This window comes from Adiantum capillus-veneris, chromosome 8 (assembly GCF_014529385.1).
Source record: "Adiantum capillus-veneris isolate H3 chromosome 8, ASM1452938v2, whole genome shotgun sequence".
Taxonomy (NCBI): domain Eukaryota; kingdom Viridiplantae; phylum Streptophyta; class Polypodiopsida; order Polypodiales; family Pteridaceae; genus Adiantum; species Adiantum capillus-veneris.
In genome coordinates, this window is record NC_140938.1 from 109,771,926 (window position 1) to 109,791,006 (window position 19,081).

The 19,081-nt window shown below is 45.3% G+C and overlaps 1 protein-coding gene across 2 annotated transcripts in view; it reads right to left on the bottom strand.

The window, feature by feature from the left end:
* Nucleotides 1-19,081, bottom strand: part of LOC147452756 (mitochondrial import receptor subunit TOM20-like) — an 81,203-nt gene that overhangs the window by 14,933 nt on the left and 47,189 nt on the right. For both annotated transcript variants that reach the window (XR_015188924.1, XM_086518355.1), the window contains exons 2-3: nucleotides 7,133-7,211; nucleotides 6,848-7,017 (exon numbers count right to left, since the gene is read on the bottom strand). Coding sequence is in view for 1 of the 2 variants with exons in the window: in XM_086518355.1 (XP_086374481.1) it covers nucleotides 6,848-7,017; nucleotides 7,133-7,211 (249 nt within the window). In the remaining variant the exon portion in view is untranslated. The remainder of the gene's footprint in view (nucleotides 1-6,847; nucleotides 7,018-7,132; nucleotides 7,212-19,081) is intronic.

Sequence of the window (19,081 nt, forward strand, 5' to 3'; positions counted from 1 at the left end):
TGTCTAGTGTCGTTTTCTTCTCTCTCTATCTCTAAGTCTTAGTACCCTTATTCACAATGTTTATCCACTTTGTTTGTGTCCATGGCACTCTCTCACTAAAGGAACGGAAGGCTCTCCCTTCCGTAAGTAAAAGGAACCCTTGAGCACAGTTCGGAGCACTCATCTTGAGCAAAGTTCAACATTCACTTCCGCTGCACCTTACAAAGCTAAAGTCTACCACCCTACGGGCCGGTTTCAGACGACAATCTCTGAACATTCAAATCAAATCACATAAAATCCATCGAGATATCGGATCATGATCTATCGACAACGTGTTTAGCAATCGCATCTAGATCTATCCCAGATATCATTAATGTCTAGATTCACAAGATCAAAATGTTGCAGTCATTTCGTCTTTCAAACATGCACTCAAACACAACTCACATGAGAGAGCACACATAAATCAAATTAATTTCGGGAATTCCAAGTTCGAAGTACTTCTTTCATGAAGTCATAGAGCAGACTATTGTTAGCCCGTTAGCATGCCTGAAATCCAAAGGAAAATCAGTGACTCTATTCCATCTGGGTAATCTATGACAAAGGAACGGAGTGACTCCCCTCTTGTGAAGTCCCGTTTGCACCAGATTCAACCCTGCTGCTCCACGAGATCTCTCGAAGTTAGACCGAAAGCCTCAAGGTAAAGTTCTACTATCTGAGGAGTATCTGCTAGGTCCTCCTCCTCCATCCACTTCGCATCGAATGCTGAATAGTTCTTGAATTTCACTAAGAATTGCCGTATCACTTTACCTTTCACTTTCCTTTCTTTGTGAGCTAGTATCAGTTCCGGAACAAGTATCTCCTCACTCTCTTTCACTTCAAGTTGCTCCTCGGGCTCCCTATCGAATGGCACCTCATCCTTGAAAGGTTTCAAAAGACTCACATAAAAGCATTGTGAATCTTTCAGGTATCTGGCAACTTCAATCTGAAGAATACATCATTGATCTTCTCTTGAATATGGAAAGGGCCATAATACGGCATACTTAGCTTTGGAAAAAGCTGCTCCTTTCCCTTTCGTTTCTTTAGGCGTGTCTTCTCAAACCATAAGAGCACCCAATCATCTTCCTTCAACTGCAAGTCGCACCAATGCTTGTCTGCTGCCTTCTTATGTTGTCCTCGTCGCAGTACCTCGTCGTCGATCTCCCGGTCTTCGGCAACAGAACCGTCGTCGACTTCCCGATCTTCGACACAACACTGTCGTCGACCTCCTAGTTTTCGGCAATAGGACCGTCGTCGACCTCCCAGTCTTCGGCAACAGAACCGTCGTTGACTTCATCGTCTTCGACATAGACCTCGTCGTCGATATAGAACCTGTTGTCGACATCTCTATCTTCGACATAATCCCTAACAATACCTTGTTGTCGTCGACATCGTCGTCCTCAACATAGATCATCGGTACCTCAATACCCAGCATCAGTACCATTTAGCATCAGCATCATTGTAGTCGCATTTGTGCAAGAAAAAAGAAAGTACTTGCTCTGGCAATAGCGCAGGGGGGCCCTTGAGGGTTGGGACCTGGCATCCCTGTGTCTTCTCTTTTCTCTCTCTCGTCTCTCTCTTTCCTTCAACTCAGTTCAGTTCTTTCAAGTGAAGTAAAGTGTCCCTTGTGCTTGTGTGCGCAATACTAGATCCGACCAAATCCTTATTCTCTTCTGCTACACCTGACATTGGTATCAGAGCTCAGTGTGCGTTGCACCTGACATAGATCATACTAATCTGCATCAAAAATCTTATCCTGGGGTAGGAAATTCTCTGATCTACCAACCAATTCCCTTTTCCTTTCTTTCCTTGTGCCCTGGGACCTATGGGTAGCTTCGCTAGCTTCCCCTGTCCATTGGCACGTCAGTCTCAATCATCAGAACCCTGAGACGCACTATCATCTAATCCCCTTTCTTCTCTGAAATCCTCGGATTACTTGCATCTGGTTCCCTTAGTTCATCGGAACCTTCGGATGTGCTACCATCCGATTCCTTCTCTTCACTGGTAGACTCTTGGCATGTTGAGGTGGATACTATCATGTCCGTAGGATAAGTCAATGAGCCGGAATGCATTCCAAATCATTGTTTAGCATGTTCCATAATTCTCTGAACAAAGTCGGACTTCTGGTTTACACAATATTCTCGAATCTCTTTTTCTAATCCACAACAAAACCACTCGATTTGATCTCTCAAAGTAATCTTTCGAAACGAAGACACTGGCAAATAAGTATCCCAAAAGCTCTGGCAGTAGTCATCCAATGTATCTTTCTTCGTCATTCTCAAGTGATGCCAAGCCATGATGATATCTCTTTCATATTCATATGATATCCAAATTTTTCTTGAATTTTAACCACGACAGAGGTGCTTCTCTGCGTAACAACAGAGTAGACCACCATTTATGTGCAATTCCTTTCAAGTAAAATGTCCCCCCTGGAGTGTTCTGTGAACCGACCTCTAGGTTCTTGGGTACTTAGGGTACTTGGGATTCTTGGGTACTTGGGTTCTTGGGATTCTTGGTACTTGGTATTGCTTGCAATCTGCGTTTAAGAAGGCTTTTCTCATACCCAAGCTACCGATAGATCGCATGTTTTTTGCACTTTTTTGCCAAGTATAAAGGTGCAGTTTTTTTGTGTTTTTAGCCCTTTGACGACTATGCACACAAAGATCTACCCTCCTCGAGCCCTCTAGACCATGCTGGGATGTCAAATGTAGCGGAATTGAGAGACTAGGTAGAATCGAGGTTTAACACTTCCACAATCCTTTGTTCTTTTCTTGTATTACTGAATGCAACTTTGCAATATTGATGGTTCTTTTAGATACTTTGAGAGAGAGAATCAAAGTGTCACGTGCACATCTAACCCTATGTGTACGTGACAAGCTACTTCATGACAAGGGTTCAGTTTGCTTAGGAAGTGTTCTGGCACTTTTGTGAGTCTGTTTGTAGATCGTGCATATCTAGGCACTTAGAGTAGATGCATATCCTCTGGTTGCACATAGCATGATCATCAACAGTACCATCAGAATCCATCAGGAGCATTTTACAGTGCAGAAAACCTATTTTTCCTATTTAAGTGACTTTGTTGGGAAACTGGGTAGGGCAATCTGGCTAAGGATCTATATATAAAAAGCTAGCGCTATCACTTTCTGGCAAAAGAGGCAGTAGAGAGCACAAGTCTGACAGTGCACCTTCTCAGCAAGATCCCCCCCCCCAAGCGGAACACCTAGCGTTTTCAGCCATCAAAAACAGCCTGGCGTTTCCACGAATTGCAGATCACGTCAGTAGGTCCATTGCATTGTAGAGATTTGTGCAATCAATAGTAGACCGCTCTCGCCATAGAGAGTGGGGCCTTCGGAGGAGGGTTTGACAACATCCTGGTGTCGTATTATTTTCTCTATCTCTCAGTCTCAGCACCTTCATTCACAGTGTTTCATTCATAGTATTCTCTTCATTCTCAGCACCTTCATCATTGGCACCTTCATTCATAGTGTACTCGGCAATTATACATTATACATAGTCTCAAGAGCATTATACATATGACCCAGACAAGTTTTGTCAAGGAGCATAGTATCCTTGACAACATCTTCACCTTTTGGGAGGCGTCTGCCCTCACACCTCTCCAAGGAGAGGATCTTGTGATACTCCTCAATTTTGAGAAGGCATACGATAGAGTTGACTAGGATTTCCTGGAGGGCACTCTACGCAGGATGGGGTTTTCGGATGCTTGGTGTCAGCTCTCTATAGATGTGCAAACAGTCACGTGCTCTTGGCAAGGGGAAGAGAGGAACGCTTCATGCTCACGCGTTCAGTTAGATAGGGTTGCCCACTTCCTTTTTCTCTTCTATGTTGAGGCGATGAGCAGATTTTTGACTTCACAGGAGGTTGGTTTGCGTGGTTTAGAGCTTCCTATCAAGAGAGCCGAGTTGCTAGATGCAGAGTTTGCTGACGTTGAGGTGTTTTGTTGTGCGTCGGGAGCACGGATCAATTGGAGCGCGACAGTGGCTTTTTGGGTTGGTGCTACGCTAGCTTGGTTGCCTGGAGAGGGCTTCAGGTGGATCCCCCTAGGGACTTCTTTACGTTAATTGGGCTGTCATGTTGGTTTGAATCTGTTTGCACAGCAACAGATTGCTCCTCTCCTCCTTTCCATCAGGACGAAACTGTTACATTGGAGCTCAGTACAGCTCTCTTTGGCTGGCAGGGTTGTAGTGGCAAACCAGGTGCTTTTGGCTACTATGTGGTACATCACGTCTTGCTGGATCTTCTCGAGCTCTTGCATTGGCCAATTGGAGAGACTGATGAAGAACTTTTGGTGGTCAGGGGTGACGCCCAGTCGGCTCGGGCCAAAGTGTCTTGGCAAGTCATCACTTTACCATGTTCTCAGGGAGGGTTGGGGATTGTTGACCCAACACGACAAAGTAGAGCCATCCTAGGGAAGCTTATGGTCAAAGCCCTCCTAGGGGAGCTTGTGGTCAGAGGACTTCTTCCAGGGGAGAAGCCCTGGAAGGAGTTGTTGCTACACCGGATTCGGGCCCGAGTCCCTCATACAGGCAGCCCTTGAAGCCCGTTCGTCAGGTGGATTTTCACAAAGATGCGCAAAATGGCCTGAGCAGGAGTTGGAAGGACCGCTTTGCTGTAAACCTACTTAGGTCCTGGGAGCAACTGCGGAGTGGCATTGAGCAGCACAAGTCCACATGCATTGACGAGCACTTGAGGCAGCCTCTTGTTTGGAACCTCATGGCCAGCACACAGTGAGGCCACTTGGTTGGTAGCACACCTCATGTTTCTTGGGGTCCCATGGCAGAGGGTCTAGCCCGTACTTTTGGTAACTGGCTACAGTTTTCGGGCCTTCCCAAGGAGATTCAGAGCATTCAGCTATGAGGCATGAGGGGGTGCGGAGAGTCTCAGTAGAGGCACCACACGTTGCAGAGTGTTGTTTTCAAAGGATTCGAGTTGTGGGCACCTATGGGAGGACTTGTGTCATAAACCCTGGCCCAGCAGATTTTGAGTCAGGACACTGGCAGCTTTGGGCTTGGGAGAGCCGCCCTTTGGTACCAATGCAGTGGACCTGAGAGAGTGGTTTTGGCGAGATCCTTTCTCTTCAGCCGATCACCCAGGGACCTCTTTCTTCGAGTACACAGCTCGTTTGGAGCGCCACATACCAGCAGCATGGGGCGAGGCTCGCCCTGCTGCTGCCTGCAGCACTTCACTGGCAGGAGGAGGGCCTCACAGCCGAGTTCTTGTCAGGGTTTTGGGAACGTTTATGGGACAGCAGACAATCGAGGAGAGTTACCATGTTTCATGGATAGTTACGCATAGAGCTACAACGCTTGGGAGTTGGTTGGTACATAGCGGCTTCTCAGCTTGTGGCCACCCATTGCAGACTCAATGTCCCCCAGGAGTGGTGCAGTGATAAGAGATTGGTGTTGGGAGCTCATCTACGACCTGACACTCTAGTTCATTTGGCGGGCCCACTGCTTTCGCATCTTTGAGGCTCGTCCTGTCCCACCAACAGAGATTGTTCGTGACATTTGGCTGGAGCTGATCCACACACTCAAGTGCCAGTTTGAGAGACTTCAAGGCAGCTCTGACTGCATGCTGGAGCGCCGGCTTTCTTGCGACTTTGGCACCCAGGGCCTTTCTTCACCTTGGTTCGGGGAGTGCCTAGATGGCATTACTGGCCACTAGTGTTGTTGTTTTCTCCTCCCATCTCGTGATTTAGCCCTCATTGTACATATCTCGTCTTTTTACTCGGAGAGTCTCTGCCGCAAATTGATGACGTGGCAGGTGACAACAGTACGGATAGATGACGTGGCAAGCAGACCCGCAATTCACATTGACAGGTGCCACATGGTAGCAGTACGGATTTTCGCATAATGTGTTGACATGTAGACGTGGCTGCTGTACGGAATTCCGTAATTTGCGCTGACTGTTTTTTATGGCAGATTTTGGGACCAGATGCTTTTGGGACAGTTTGCTTTTGAGATTACTGCTTTTAGGGACTCTGCTTTTCGGGCGCCAGATTTTGGGGCCAACACCTCTGGGCACGGAACTACGCCGGGCCGTGTCGACTCAAATTTTAAAGTTGTAAAGTATTTTAAGTGATTCTCTTGTGTCGTACCAGATTTCCGACTTGGGGTGCCCAAGTCTGTAACAGTCTCCCCATATTTCTGATGTAGCACCCCCAAGTTTTCTGCAATTGACTGACTGACATATCAAAACTGTACATTATGAATGATTAGCTAGTTAGCTACAGTGAGGTAAGAGCAGCTGAGGTTTGGATTAAATGTTTTTAGACTATGGGTTGATGCTTGCCATAGGGTTTGCAAAATACTACCCTTGGTCAGGGCTGTACTATAGTCTATGTCCATGCACACAACTGAAAGGAATTTTGAATCAAGCTCCAATTACTTGACCAAGTGACGTAAGAAAAACAAATTTTCAGACCTTGAATAGTAGTGTCAATCTTGGTTCAGATTAGATGGTCATTTTCATCCTGCTCCAATGTGTGAAAATAGCACACACATACTGAACACTATTCTCAAACATTTTCACGCATTGTTGCACAAATCTCTCCCTCTTTGTATGTATTAACAATAACAACAAGCAGCCTTTTCCAGACTTCACCCGCAAACTTCTTTCAGTCAGCATACAATGAATAAGGCATGACAGATTCGAAGTGGTGCTAGTGTATTTTGCAGACGGCTTAGCTCTGAACTATAACTTCAAGGCAGATCAGGAATCAGTAAATAAATTCATGCAACTAAGCGTTCGTTTGTACACGTGAAAACTTTGACATTAGCGCTCGCAAATCGGCAAACAGGCCAAAGAAGATTACCTCCTCGAGGGCTCGTTGAAAACAACTTGAGGCTTTTTGAAAATATGTGTTGGCTTGATCATGCTCAGGCAATAGAAATCCATGAGAGGTGTGGGCGTTGCCCAAGCACCACAGTGCACTAGCCAGTTTTGGGTTGATCGTTAGAGCCTCTTCCAGCTTTGCCTCAGCATCTTGTCAACACCACAAAAGAAGAACAGCTGTATCATGTTAGCAATCACAGATTGTACAAAAGATCAAAAGAAACGGATTCACAGAAAGTTAGAAACCAATTGACCATATACTCACCTTGTACCATGTCGATTGACCCGGCCCCAGGTTGAAATTGAGCGAGCTCCAACAGGGCTCCTCCCCACCTTAGTAGATTCTGTGAACAAGGAATTATCTCTCTCTCTCTCTCTCTCTCTCTCTCTCTCTCTCTCTCTCTCTCTCTCTCTCTCTCTCTCTCTCTCTCTCTCTCTCTCTCTCTCTCTCTCTCTATATATATATATATATATATACCCCAATTGGAGCGCCCAAAATCACTACCCCCCTGGCCCAGATATGGCAAGCACAAGCAACAACCCAAAAAAGAGACTCTCTCGCACCCACCCACCCCCCCACCCTCCACACAACCTTACACGGGCAAACTTCATATGGATCCACGGTTGGGACCACGAGGGCCATCCGATGAATTTTGGTAAATTCAGGAGATTTGGTAAATTTGGGACGAAAAGGTAAATTCAGGTCGCCAGGTAAATTTGGGTCGGCTCTCCTCGCCTCTGAGCCTCGAACCCAGGACCTCTCCCTTGTGATCTGTGTGCTCTAACCACTACGCCTGTATGCGATTATTGAGCTATATGGTATTCGGGTTCATAATGTTGTAAATTTGGGACAATTTCGATAATTTCGAGTCAATCTTTGGGCATTTTTGTAAATTCGGACCACGCGATCAGATGGCCCAAGATTGATGTGCATCGCATTTTTCACCTCCACCCTAGATCCCATTTGAACATGCCCGCGTGAGAGAGTCTTGAGGCCCCCCCACCCAACCTGCTAGCAAGGAAACAAAACAAACATGAGAACAAACTCAAAACATAAATAGGAAAATGTCATGATTTCATGACTATTATCACATTACCGTCTTAGTTCCTCGTGCAGATTCGGAGAATGACTAACCAAAGAGACCCCTATCATCAAATGGTTAAGACTCTTCCCCAAAGGATGTGCCTCTACTTTGAATAGCCACACTCCTTCGACCACCAGCTACGTCCCTTCGCCAATCGGTTGTGTGTCTTCATCAAATTCTTAACCGAAAAGATGTGTCTATTAGCCTAAAGATACGTCTATTCATGAACAAATGTGTCTCTTCATATGTGTCTCTTCCTCTCCTATTCAATCTTGCACTTCATCTCAGTTCTCAGTGTCCAAGTCTCTTAGCCTTAAGTTTTGTTCTTGAAGTTAGGAGTTCAAGTCATGACGTAATAATAAAACATAGGATTTACCCTAAATCCTCACATAGATAGGAAAAATTAACCTTCGCATGGGTTGTGGTGTTCCTTGCCCTCCAGGTTGCCCTCTTGAGACTTCATCCACCCTTCCCACTTAAAATCGAAGAAAGATGGTGGAGCTTGCAGACATAAATTTATTCCTTTATGTAGCCCCTACACAAATCCCACTCGCCCCGCAATTCGAGAAGCACAACACAAAGACCTCACACTTGCGTGCTATTTTTTCCTTCACATGGGTTATGGTGTTCATCACCCTTTCCATTGCCCTCTTAGACTTCACCCATCCTTCTCGCCTCGAATTGATGGAAGCAGAAGAAAGATGTGGAACTTGAAGACAAAAAAATACTCTCTTATGTAGCCTCTACACAAATCCCACTTGCCCCACAATTGGAGAAGCATAGCACAAAGACCCCACACTTTCATGCTAACGTGCATACCAAGTGATGCTACTCCTTCCCTCTCCGGTGTGCATAGCAAGGCAAGCAAGCAATCCTCATCTTTTTCTTTATTAAGCATGTCCAATGTGACCTCCGTTCTCTCATAGCCACACTCTTTGATTTTGGAAATGAGCCTCAATTTGGTGTGTATGTATACAAGCTTCTCCGTATGAGATGGGAGTAGCCTATTTCTTCTCTTTGTATAAATAAGAGAGAGGGTGCTCCAATTTCTCTCACACGGCAAGTTCCCACCATTCGACTCCCTCTTGCATCTTGTTTGGATCTTAACATCATTTGTACCCTCTGCAATGGCCTCTTGAACTTCTTGCAAGGCAAATAAGCAATGCTCATCTTTTTCTTTATTAAACATGTCCAACGTGACCTGGATATGAGCCTCAAGTTGGTGTGTGTATGTACACAAGCAAATCCATATGAGACAGAAGTAGCCTATTTCAATTTTCTTCTCTTTGTATTAATGAGAGAGAAGGTGCTCCAAATTCCAATTTCTCTCACAAGTCAAGGCACATGTCTCTTGAGAAAGCACCCTTAGAGCAAGAGCCAATGAAGTGGGTGTGCAAGCCCCAAAAATTTCACTCACTCTTGTGTCAAAGATACAGAAGCGTAAACTTAACACACTTTCAAAACTACTCAATTATATCATTTAAGGATCCACACTGAATAATACTTAGAAATAATGCAAAGGAAACACAACACTGGGACTAATAGATCGGTTGTCCCCCCCCCCCCTCCTTGAGGAGATTTTCTATTGATTATCAACTTGATTCTTACGAACACATGAACCGGAGCATCTTGCACTATTCTCCATTCCAGAATTATCTGATGCAAAAAATGCATGTAAATCATTAGCCTAATGGCTGAAATTTGATAAACCTGTAGCCGGAATTCCTCTATGCGGGAGCGATTGTTGCTAAATTGGCTTTATCTGACATAAAAATAATTCTAAATGAATTATTGGATTTATAAGTGAGAGGGTTTTCTCGCTTGGAACCCCAAGGAAAAATAATTCTAAATGAATTATTGGAATTTTAAGTGAGAGGGTTTTTCTCACTGGAGACATCCGAGTACAGAGTATTCCTAGTGCGTCATTCAAAGTAATCACGGGAGCACTGAGAACACGAATATCTATAAGGCCACCGGGAGCGGGTACTTCTGATGCGTCACATCGGATGGGTGACAAGGAGCATCGGAAAGAAGTATCCGACCATCCGGGAACGGACATCTCTGATCCATCATAGGATGGGTGACATAGAGCATCGTGAAGCAGATTGTACCGTAAGTTCGGTAGGAAAGGACTAGGTGATGGGTATTCCTAATGCGTCACAAGGTGGGTGACGGGTGCATCGGAAAGGGGATATCCATAGTCAAGAGGAAATTCCGAACTGTGTTAGAATTGTGCACAAGGAAAAGCAAGCACTTGAATGAAGATGGGTTCAGAGGAAAAACACATGCTTCTGAGAAAGCGGGATTGCTTTTCGGGAAAGCAGATGCTTTCCCGTGAGGAAGTCTATGTCTGCATTGCAATTGTGCGTGTGATTGCATCCAGGGACGCCTGGGAAGTGCTGTGAAAGCATTGTTTTAACTTATAAGGTTTTATTGAGTTTTTGGGCAGATTCATACTATTTTTAAAATACACCGGCCGCCCATTTAATAAGTGGGCAGCCATCTGATAACTAAGGCAACAGATCAGCCAGCGTTTTCTCTCTCTTTCTCTGGCAGAACAACAGAAAAAAAAAAAAACCGGCTGCGATCTCTACGCGAGCAGCTATTCGTGCCCGTGGCTAGGAGCTATAAAAGTATCACATGCCCTCACTCAGAGGGGAGGATGAATGTTTGCAAGAAGGAGATGCTGCTGCAGAGTTCACCCGCAAAGAAGACGTTTGCCGGTTATGCCCATGACTGTCCCAAGTGTACCCGATGTCGCCAAGACCTAGTACGCAAGTTCCCTCGTGAAGAAGTGCCTACAGAGCGTGTTTCCATCGCGACAAGTTGCTGTTTTTCTCTGTTTTCAGCCCATGAACGTTGTAAACGGGGCTGATTTACGAGAAGGAACCCGAGAACACACCTCTTTTGTGTGTAGGATTGGAAGAGAGTATTTTCTATGCAGAGATCTCTTCCGGGGAATTGCTTTTCGAGAACTGAGCTGCGTTTCGAGCGTCGAGATTGTGAAGGTAACGATTTTCATGTTATGATCTCCGAGTATTTGATTGCAGGTGTACTTCCTCTTCGTGAGGGAGTAGGAGCAGAGGACGGCATGAGCCTCTGCAGGAGAAAAGCGCTCTGAGGAACTAGAGCCAGATCAGCCCAAGGGTTTCGTACCCAAGTTTGGGAAGCAGATCCACGGATCGAAGAGAGGTAGACTCTCGAGATGTGATCCGGAAGTTGAAATTCCCAAGGGAAGGACTTCGTGTCCAGGAAAGCGGAGTGGAAGAGGACTCTGGAAACAGAGTTAGAAAAGAGTTGCAGGGATGTCATGCCCTAAGTCTAGAAGGTGAGATCCAGAGGCGAGAACCTTGATTCTCGAGGATTTGGAATAAGGAACGGAAGTTCCTTGGAATAGGGTTTTGCCCTAGGAATAGGAAGCCGAGGCTTCCAGGAACCATCAAGTCTTATTCTAGAACGAAGTGGTAACACGTTCGGTTCAAGTGCTTGTATAAACTTCTCCTCAATAATAAAGATACTATTACGGGGGGGGGACCAGCCCATCTTCTGGTCCCCAGTACTATGTCGATCTTCTCACTCTCTATCTCTCTTTATCTATTGCTCTCTATATCCTTTGGCTTCAGTATAAAGTGATAAATTCTATTTATCCGAGTATATATTATATTGTTATGCACTCCCGTTTGTGACAGTGGTATCAGAGCATGGTCTCTCTCTTTGTCTGTAAAGGAGGATGACTCTGGGATGATACGGGGAGAAGCCATGAAAAGCCAAGAGAGAAGTAAGCAGGTGGAACCCTAAGTCCTGCAAGGAAAAGCTTGCAGTGTTGGAAAAAAATTTCTCTCTGCAAGAAGTCGACACAAGACTTGGGATTCTCCGAGAAGGCGACCAGAGCATGATGCTTAAGAACCTAGAGAATCCAAGGAGCAGAAAGCTCAAGATCCTTCAAAACCTGGAAGATATCCATGAACATCAACCCAGAACCATAGCCAAGAAATCAGGTCATTTCGGGAAGGATATGAGGAAGGTCTCTAGACCTGGGAACTCTCTAGTGACCAGTCAAGTTTGATACCTTTGACAGAAGGGAAGACGTCCCGAAACCTGCCGCATTAATTCAACAGTTTGAAGTTTTGCAAATGGCAATTTCTTAGAAGCGTCGAAGGTGAGGCATGTGACCAAACACCTCAAGGGGATTGCAAGTACTTGGTGGTATACCAAAGCTCTACAAGGAACTTACATCAAGGCTGAATTTTCCGACAAATTTTTTTCCTCTACGCTTTGAGGAAGGCATCCAAGAAGATTGGGATCGGTTTGCCCAATAGGAACACGAGTGAGTCAAAGCAAGTAGTGGTTCACTCTTGCCAAGGTAGCTCCACTCTCGACCCTCTCTGAGGAAGGAAAGATGATGAAATTCAACAAAGGACTTTTGCCCGAATTTTGTAGACGCATCTGCAAAATACTTCGCAGCAGATGGTAGGGTCAGCAATAAAAGTTGAAAGTGTACACCTCAGTGTACATAGAATCTAATCCCCGTAGTGAGACGGGAACCATTGTACACAAAAACAACGAACTTTTGTTACCTCTCCTCGAAGGATACGTTGCTATCCGGAGAAAGTTTGGAGTAAGGGAATTCAATCCAACTCTTGAGTTTTTGAAAGGAAGACCCTCAAACTTTAAGTAAGAGGGTAGGTCTTTGATCAAAGTTAAATCTTTGAGGAACCATAAATTGCGTATTGCTTTTATGCACGAGATATGCATGTGTCTAACCAGGACAATCACTCTCGAGTGTTTATGAGAGTAGAATTGAATTGAAACATTGCTTTATGCAATGAATTGGTTTGCTCAACCATCCGGAAGGTCAACTATTGATCTCGTATCCAATAGTTCACCAGCAAATTACCTGCTATTGAGAGTAGGATGGCAGAAAGGAAGGAACCATTCCGAGATTTCAACCAAGAAAAGCTTTCACTAAGCTTGAGTATCTTATGAACCAACACCCCCTACCCGGTAAGGGAAGATATGGTAGTGCTTTACGCACAAGTGAATGAACACTCTTTACGAGGGAAGGAACAAGCGACGACTATGGCCTGTGCTCGAGGAATCCAAGGATTGAAATCCTAGATTATTTGATGAGCGGGTTTTGCTCTAAGATCGAGCCAAGGGATTGTCAAGTTGAGCGTCTTTGCTCTAAGGATCTTACGAAGAGAAGGTAATTCCCAGGTTCATTGAAACTCTAACACAGCTTAAGAATTATGTACACTTTTGAGTACACGGATAACACACGAAGATGCAGACCTATCCCAAGGAACTGGACGAGAGTTTGTTATACTCTTTTGAGCGCCTTTTTGCGCGCAAGGATATTCCGACACGAGAATCTCTATTTGAGATGTGTTCGGTAGAAGGAATTTGAGTTTCTCTACGGAGAAGACGTTTTCTGATGGTCGTTGATCATGGAGTACGCTATGTGCTTTTACAATTACAGTAGAAACTTTTGGTTGCGGTATATGTTTCTCCATGAGCAGGTCAAGTAGCATTTACACGCTGCTGGAATAAATTCGAACTATTCTGTTCGTAAGAATATAATTCGCCAACCGTTTCAAAATGGTAAGAATTACATATGGGAGAACATCCCTAAGAATCAAAGAGGGTTCGCTCTATTGTGAACGGGTTTGAATGTACGTTCAGAAAATGCTATGGCTAGAATCCTATCTGCCTGAGATTTTGCAAGGCGTCATCGATGCTCGCAAGGTGAATCATTTTTTATGATTCTGTAAGGAAGAGACTCTAATGGGCGTCTGGAAAACACTGCTGGTGGTAATAACTCACAGGAGGAAAAATTGGAAGGAAGTGCCGCCGTGCACAAGGAATCTTCGGATTGGAATCGTCCACCTACGTTGAGCGACGGCCCGGAACGAGAACCTTCTTTAAGGTGATCGCAAATTGTGAAAGAAAGACATCGAGCGTAATGCTCTATGACTTGGGCATTCCCTATGTGGGAGGACACAAGAGGTTTAATATCCTCAGGACTAATAGCGCAAGGTTATGCGCAAGGACATAGCCCTAGATTGATTTCTAGGAGGATTATTCTTCTCGGAATTGAGAAGGTGGAATTGAGTTAACAGATTCTCGGATGAGGAAACTTCCAATCTGTTGGAAAGACGCGAATGCCGAGTTCTTACATGGCTCGTAACTTTAATGAAAGGTGAAGCATATCCTCGAGGTACTAGAGGAAAGACATGAACATGTAAGGTAAGTATTGAATTATTGAATTTTTGATTTTTTGTTTAATTTAATGTTTAAGTTCTCTTTTGAGAAAGGACTAGCTCAACTCACTGTTGAGCAAGATTTGGAATCTTTCCGGTTTCTCCCCAGCAATTCAATTGGACCTCTACAGTTGAGGACAACTGTTTATAAGTGAGAGACATGTTGCTAAATTGGCTTTATCTAACATAAAAATAATTCTAAATGAATTATTGGATTTATAAGTGAGAGGGTTTTCTCGCTTGGAACCCCAAGGAAAAATAATTCTAAATGAATTATTGGAATTTTAAGTGAGAGGGTTTTTCTCACTGGAGACATCCGAGAACAAAGTATTCCTAGTGCGTCATTCAAAGTAATGACGGGAGCACTCAGAACGGGAAAATCTGTAAGGCCACCAGGAACGGGTACTTCTGATGCGTCACATCGGATAAGTGACAGGGAGCATCGGAAAGAAGTATCCGACCATCCGGGAACGGACATCTCTGATCCGTCATAGGATGGGTGACATAGAGCATCGTGAAGCAGATTGTACCGTAAGTTCGGTAGGAAAGGACTAGGTGATGGGTATTCCTAATGCGTCACAAGGTGGGTGACGGGTGCATCGGAAAGGGGATATCCATAGTCAAGAGGAAATTCCGAACTGTGTTAGAATTGTGCACAAGGAAAAGCAAGCACTTGAATGAAGATGGGTTCAAAGGAAACTTAGAGGAAAAACAGATGCTTTCTGAGAAAGCGGGATTGCTTTTCGAAAAAGCAGATGCTTTCCCGTGAGGAAGTCTATGTCTGCATTGCAATTGTGCGTGTGATTGCATCCAGGGACACCTGGGAAGTGCTGTGAAAGCATTGTTTTTAACTTATAAGGTTTTATTGAGCTTTTGGGCAGATTCAGACTATTTTTAAAATACACCGGCCGCCCATTTAATAAGTGGGCAGCCATCTGATAACTAAGGCAACAGATCAGCCAGCGTTTTCTCTCTCTCTCTCTCTTTCTAGCAGAACAGCTGCGATCTCTATGCGAGCAACTATTCGTGCCCATGGCTAGGAGCTATAAAAGCATCACATGCCCTCACTCAGAGGGGAGGATCAGTGTTCGCAAGAAGGAGATGCTGCTGCAGAGTTCACCCGCAAAGAAGACGTTTGCCGGTTATGCCCATGACTGTCCCAAGTGTACCCGATGTCGCCAAGACCTAGTACACGAGTTTCCTCGCGAAGAAGTGCCTACAGAGCGTGTTTCCATCGCGACAAGTTGCTGTTTTTCTCTGTTTTCAGCCCATAAACATTGTAAACGGGGCTGATTTACGAGAAGGAACCCGAGAACACACCTCTTTTGTGTGTAGGATTGGAAGAGAGTATTTTCTATGCAGAGATCTCTTCCGGGGAATTGCTTTTCGAGAACTGAGCTGCGTTTCGAGCGTCGAGATTGTGAAGGTGACGATTTTCATGTTATGATCTCTGAGTATTTGATTGCAAGTGTATTTCCTCTTCGTGAGGGAGTAGGAGCAGAGGACGGCATGAGCCTCTGCAGGAGAAAAGCGCTCTGAGGAACTAGAGCCAGATCAGCCCAAGGGTTTCGTACCCAAGTTTGGGAAGCAGATCCACGGATCGAAGAGAGGTAGACTCTCGAGATGTGATCCGGAAGTTGAAATTCCCAAGGGAAGGACTTCGTGTCCAGGAAAGCGGAGTGGAAGAGGACTCTGGAAACAGAGTTAGAAAAGAGTTGCAGGGATGTCATGCCCTAAGTTTAGAAGGTGAGATCCAGAGGCGAGAACCTTGATTCTCGAGGATTTGGAATAAGGAACGGAAGTTCCTTGGAATAGGGTTTTGCCCTAGGAATAGGAAGCCAAGGCTTCCAGGAACCATCAAGTCTTATTCTAGAACGAAGTGGTAACACGTTCGGTTCAAGTGCTTGTATAAACTTCTCCTCAATAATAAAGATACTATTATGGGGGGGGACCAGCCCATCTTCTGTTCCCCAGGACTATGTCGATCTTCTCACTCTCTCTCTCTCTTTATCTATTGCTCTCTATATCCTTTGGCTTCAGTATTAAGTGATAAATTCTATTTATCCGAGTATATATTATATTGTTATGCGCTCCCGTTTGTGACAGCGATCACCTCTATTAACTCCTTGCTTATGGAGTTCCCAAGCGAGGACACCTTGGCTGAAATTAAGCGTCGAGCGCTGAAAATCTGTGTGGCCAATCGGTAAAGCGCTTGTCTGAGTGCAACTATTCCCACAAGGATGCACACAAGCTTCTATGGGTTGCTGTCACCAGCGTGTGACTACTATCTATCCTTTTTGTTGATTTCTTTCTTATTATCTATTTACTTTCACTTTTTGGAAACACCCCTCGGGAAATCTAACTGCCCTGCATTGCAGAGCTAGTGTGGAACTGTCCAGAGGGAGTCCAGGCCTGAGGGCAAGAGAGCACTAAGGTTGGACAAGGACTATGGTTAGCCAAAGGGGGTCATTGACTAGCCAAAGTGGAATCCTTTGCTACAGAGACTACATTTCAATTCTGGATGTGGCCGCAGTGTACAAAGAGGGTCGGATGACCTAGAAAGATACAATGGCAGCATCTCCTAAAATTTAGGGAACTGCTATTTTGGGACCTGAAAATGTGTTTGCGTCATTACCTTTGGAATGACAAGGGGAACATTTCCTTACTCTGCCGTGAAGTCAACTGGGCAACCGGTTGGGAGATTTTTAGGCGGCAACCCTGAAACGGGAAAGTGCTTGTAAATGTGCCAAGTGGCACATTCTGGTGCAGTTTCCAATGCAAGAAGGAGTTGGCGCGGAATTTGAAGGGAAGAAGGGCTCATTTGCTGATTTTTGTCACAGGTTAAGAGCTATGGAGTGCTTGTTTTCCCTCTTATGCACAGTGCGGTGCTAGGAGTGATGCCCTGCACGCTACGCACTGCCCTCTCTCTCCCCTATGGCAGTATGTTATGCCCCATTAGTGGGCTCTTCATTTGACCAATGTACAGTTGGGTGGGTTCATGCGCGATTGCCGAGGCAAGAGCCTCTTGCACAGGTACTGGATTAGCTAGCGGCTAATCCCCCGCAGGTACAGGTGATTCGGAGAGGTTTCACGCTCGAAATCTCGTCCGATTCATAGGGCAAGTAGCCCTACAAGTGCGGGAGCTCAAGGACTTGCTACGGATACGACCGGCACGCGAAACGGAGCCCGAAACAGTAAATTACAGCCTGCTGTGTATTTTTGCAGGTTTAGGGTTTTGGCCCTAAACGGACCCTAATACCCCCAGGAGGTTCGGGGACGCAAGGGGACCGTTGTACAGGCGATCTGGCGCATTTTCAGGGCTGAAAACAGAGAATTCAGCGTGCTGCAGATTCTCGCCAGGTTTTGCAAAGTGCTCGTATACGTCGGGAAAGTCATTTAATGCGTGGGAATACTGACCGTGAAGGGTTCTAGTACAGTTATGCTGCCGAAATCAGGCCAGAACAATCAAAATTCAGCCAAGGTTGTGTGGGGCAGCTTGGAAAGAACCACTACGTTTATTCCCTCTTTTAAACAATAAAGAAATACCGAAAGGGGCGCCTAAGTTAGGGGCCAATCTGGTGTCGGTCTTCTCATACAAGTGCATTCTAGCACCTGTATCCCATTCCCCTCGCTTGTGTCATTATAGCACAGGTAGAATAGACGACTAATTATGGGTGAAAGCTAAATCAAGGATTGAAGTAAAGTCTACCGCCCTTTTTGGATTGAACAGGCCGGTTTCAAGGTTCCATCGACGGGATTAAATCACTTTTTCCCATAGAAGTGAGCCTTGGTCAATTTGTGCTTGAAGACACAGGGGATCATAGGCCAGACACACGAAATTGCAATTATGGCTGAGAGACCAGATGATGTGACTGAAGAGGTTTCCTCTTCACAGGGTCAACAGACATATGAAGTGGGTGAGTCCTCAAGACCACCACAGACGGATGATGATATATTCAGGACCCAGTTGGTTACTGTTGTGGCTATGTTCACACAAGTAATGCAGAACCCGAGGTTTTTAGCCTTTCTGCAACCTCCTGTTCCGTCTCAGCAAGTTGGGTCACTGGATCATATTCAAAAGCCTGTTAAGGCTCGAGCACAGGTGATTCATACTGCACAGTCAATGGAAACACCTGTACACTTGACGGAGAACATGCAGTCTCCACAACCTATGCCTAAGGTGCAAGAACAGGCTGCTGAGATGCCAGTCTTTCAAGCTGTACCAGTTCAGCCCGCCACCTTTCAGCAGCCTATAGCTGGTTCTAATGGGCAGGGAAGCAACCTACAGGCTATGTAACAGGTCTTCCCACCACCTTCAGTACACCCTGGCTATTTTGGAGGTGGATCGGTATTCCAGAGCATGGTTGGTCATGCACCTGGAAATCAGTTTTACACGCCAGGAACAGTGTTTGGGGGTGCTCAAACGATGATGCCTAACCCCATGTACAATGTCATGGGTATGCAACCAGGGTTTCAGAGCACTCAGGGCCAATTTGGGATGCCACAGGCAAATTTTGGTATGGCTGGAATTACAAATCAGCAGCCAAATATGGCATTTCCAGGTCAAATTAATAGCGGCCAAGGAACACAGATGAACCCTAATAGTGTTCCCATGTTTCAGTCACTTCCATATGACAATTTAACGCCGTTGGAGAGGCCAACTCCGTACAAAGAAGGTGGCAAAGGTGTGTCTTTCACGACCTTTACAGGATTTGATGACAGGAAGAAGGCCCTCTCATTCCTCCAGCAGTTTGATAAGGCCTATGCAGGGGAAACTTTACAGAGGCTTCAAAGGTCCGCAAGGCAGCCACTTTCTTGACAGGGAATGCGGGACAATGGTGGACAACTTTATTGCTTCAAGGGCAAGCT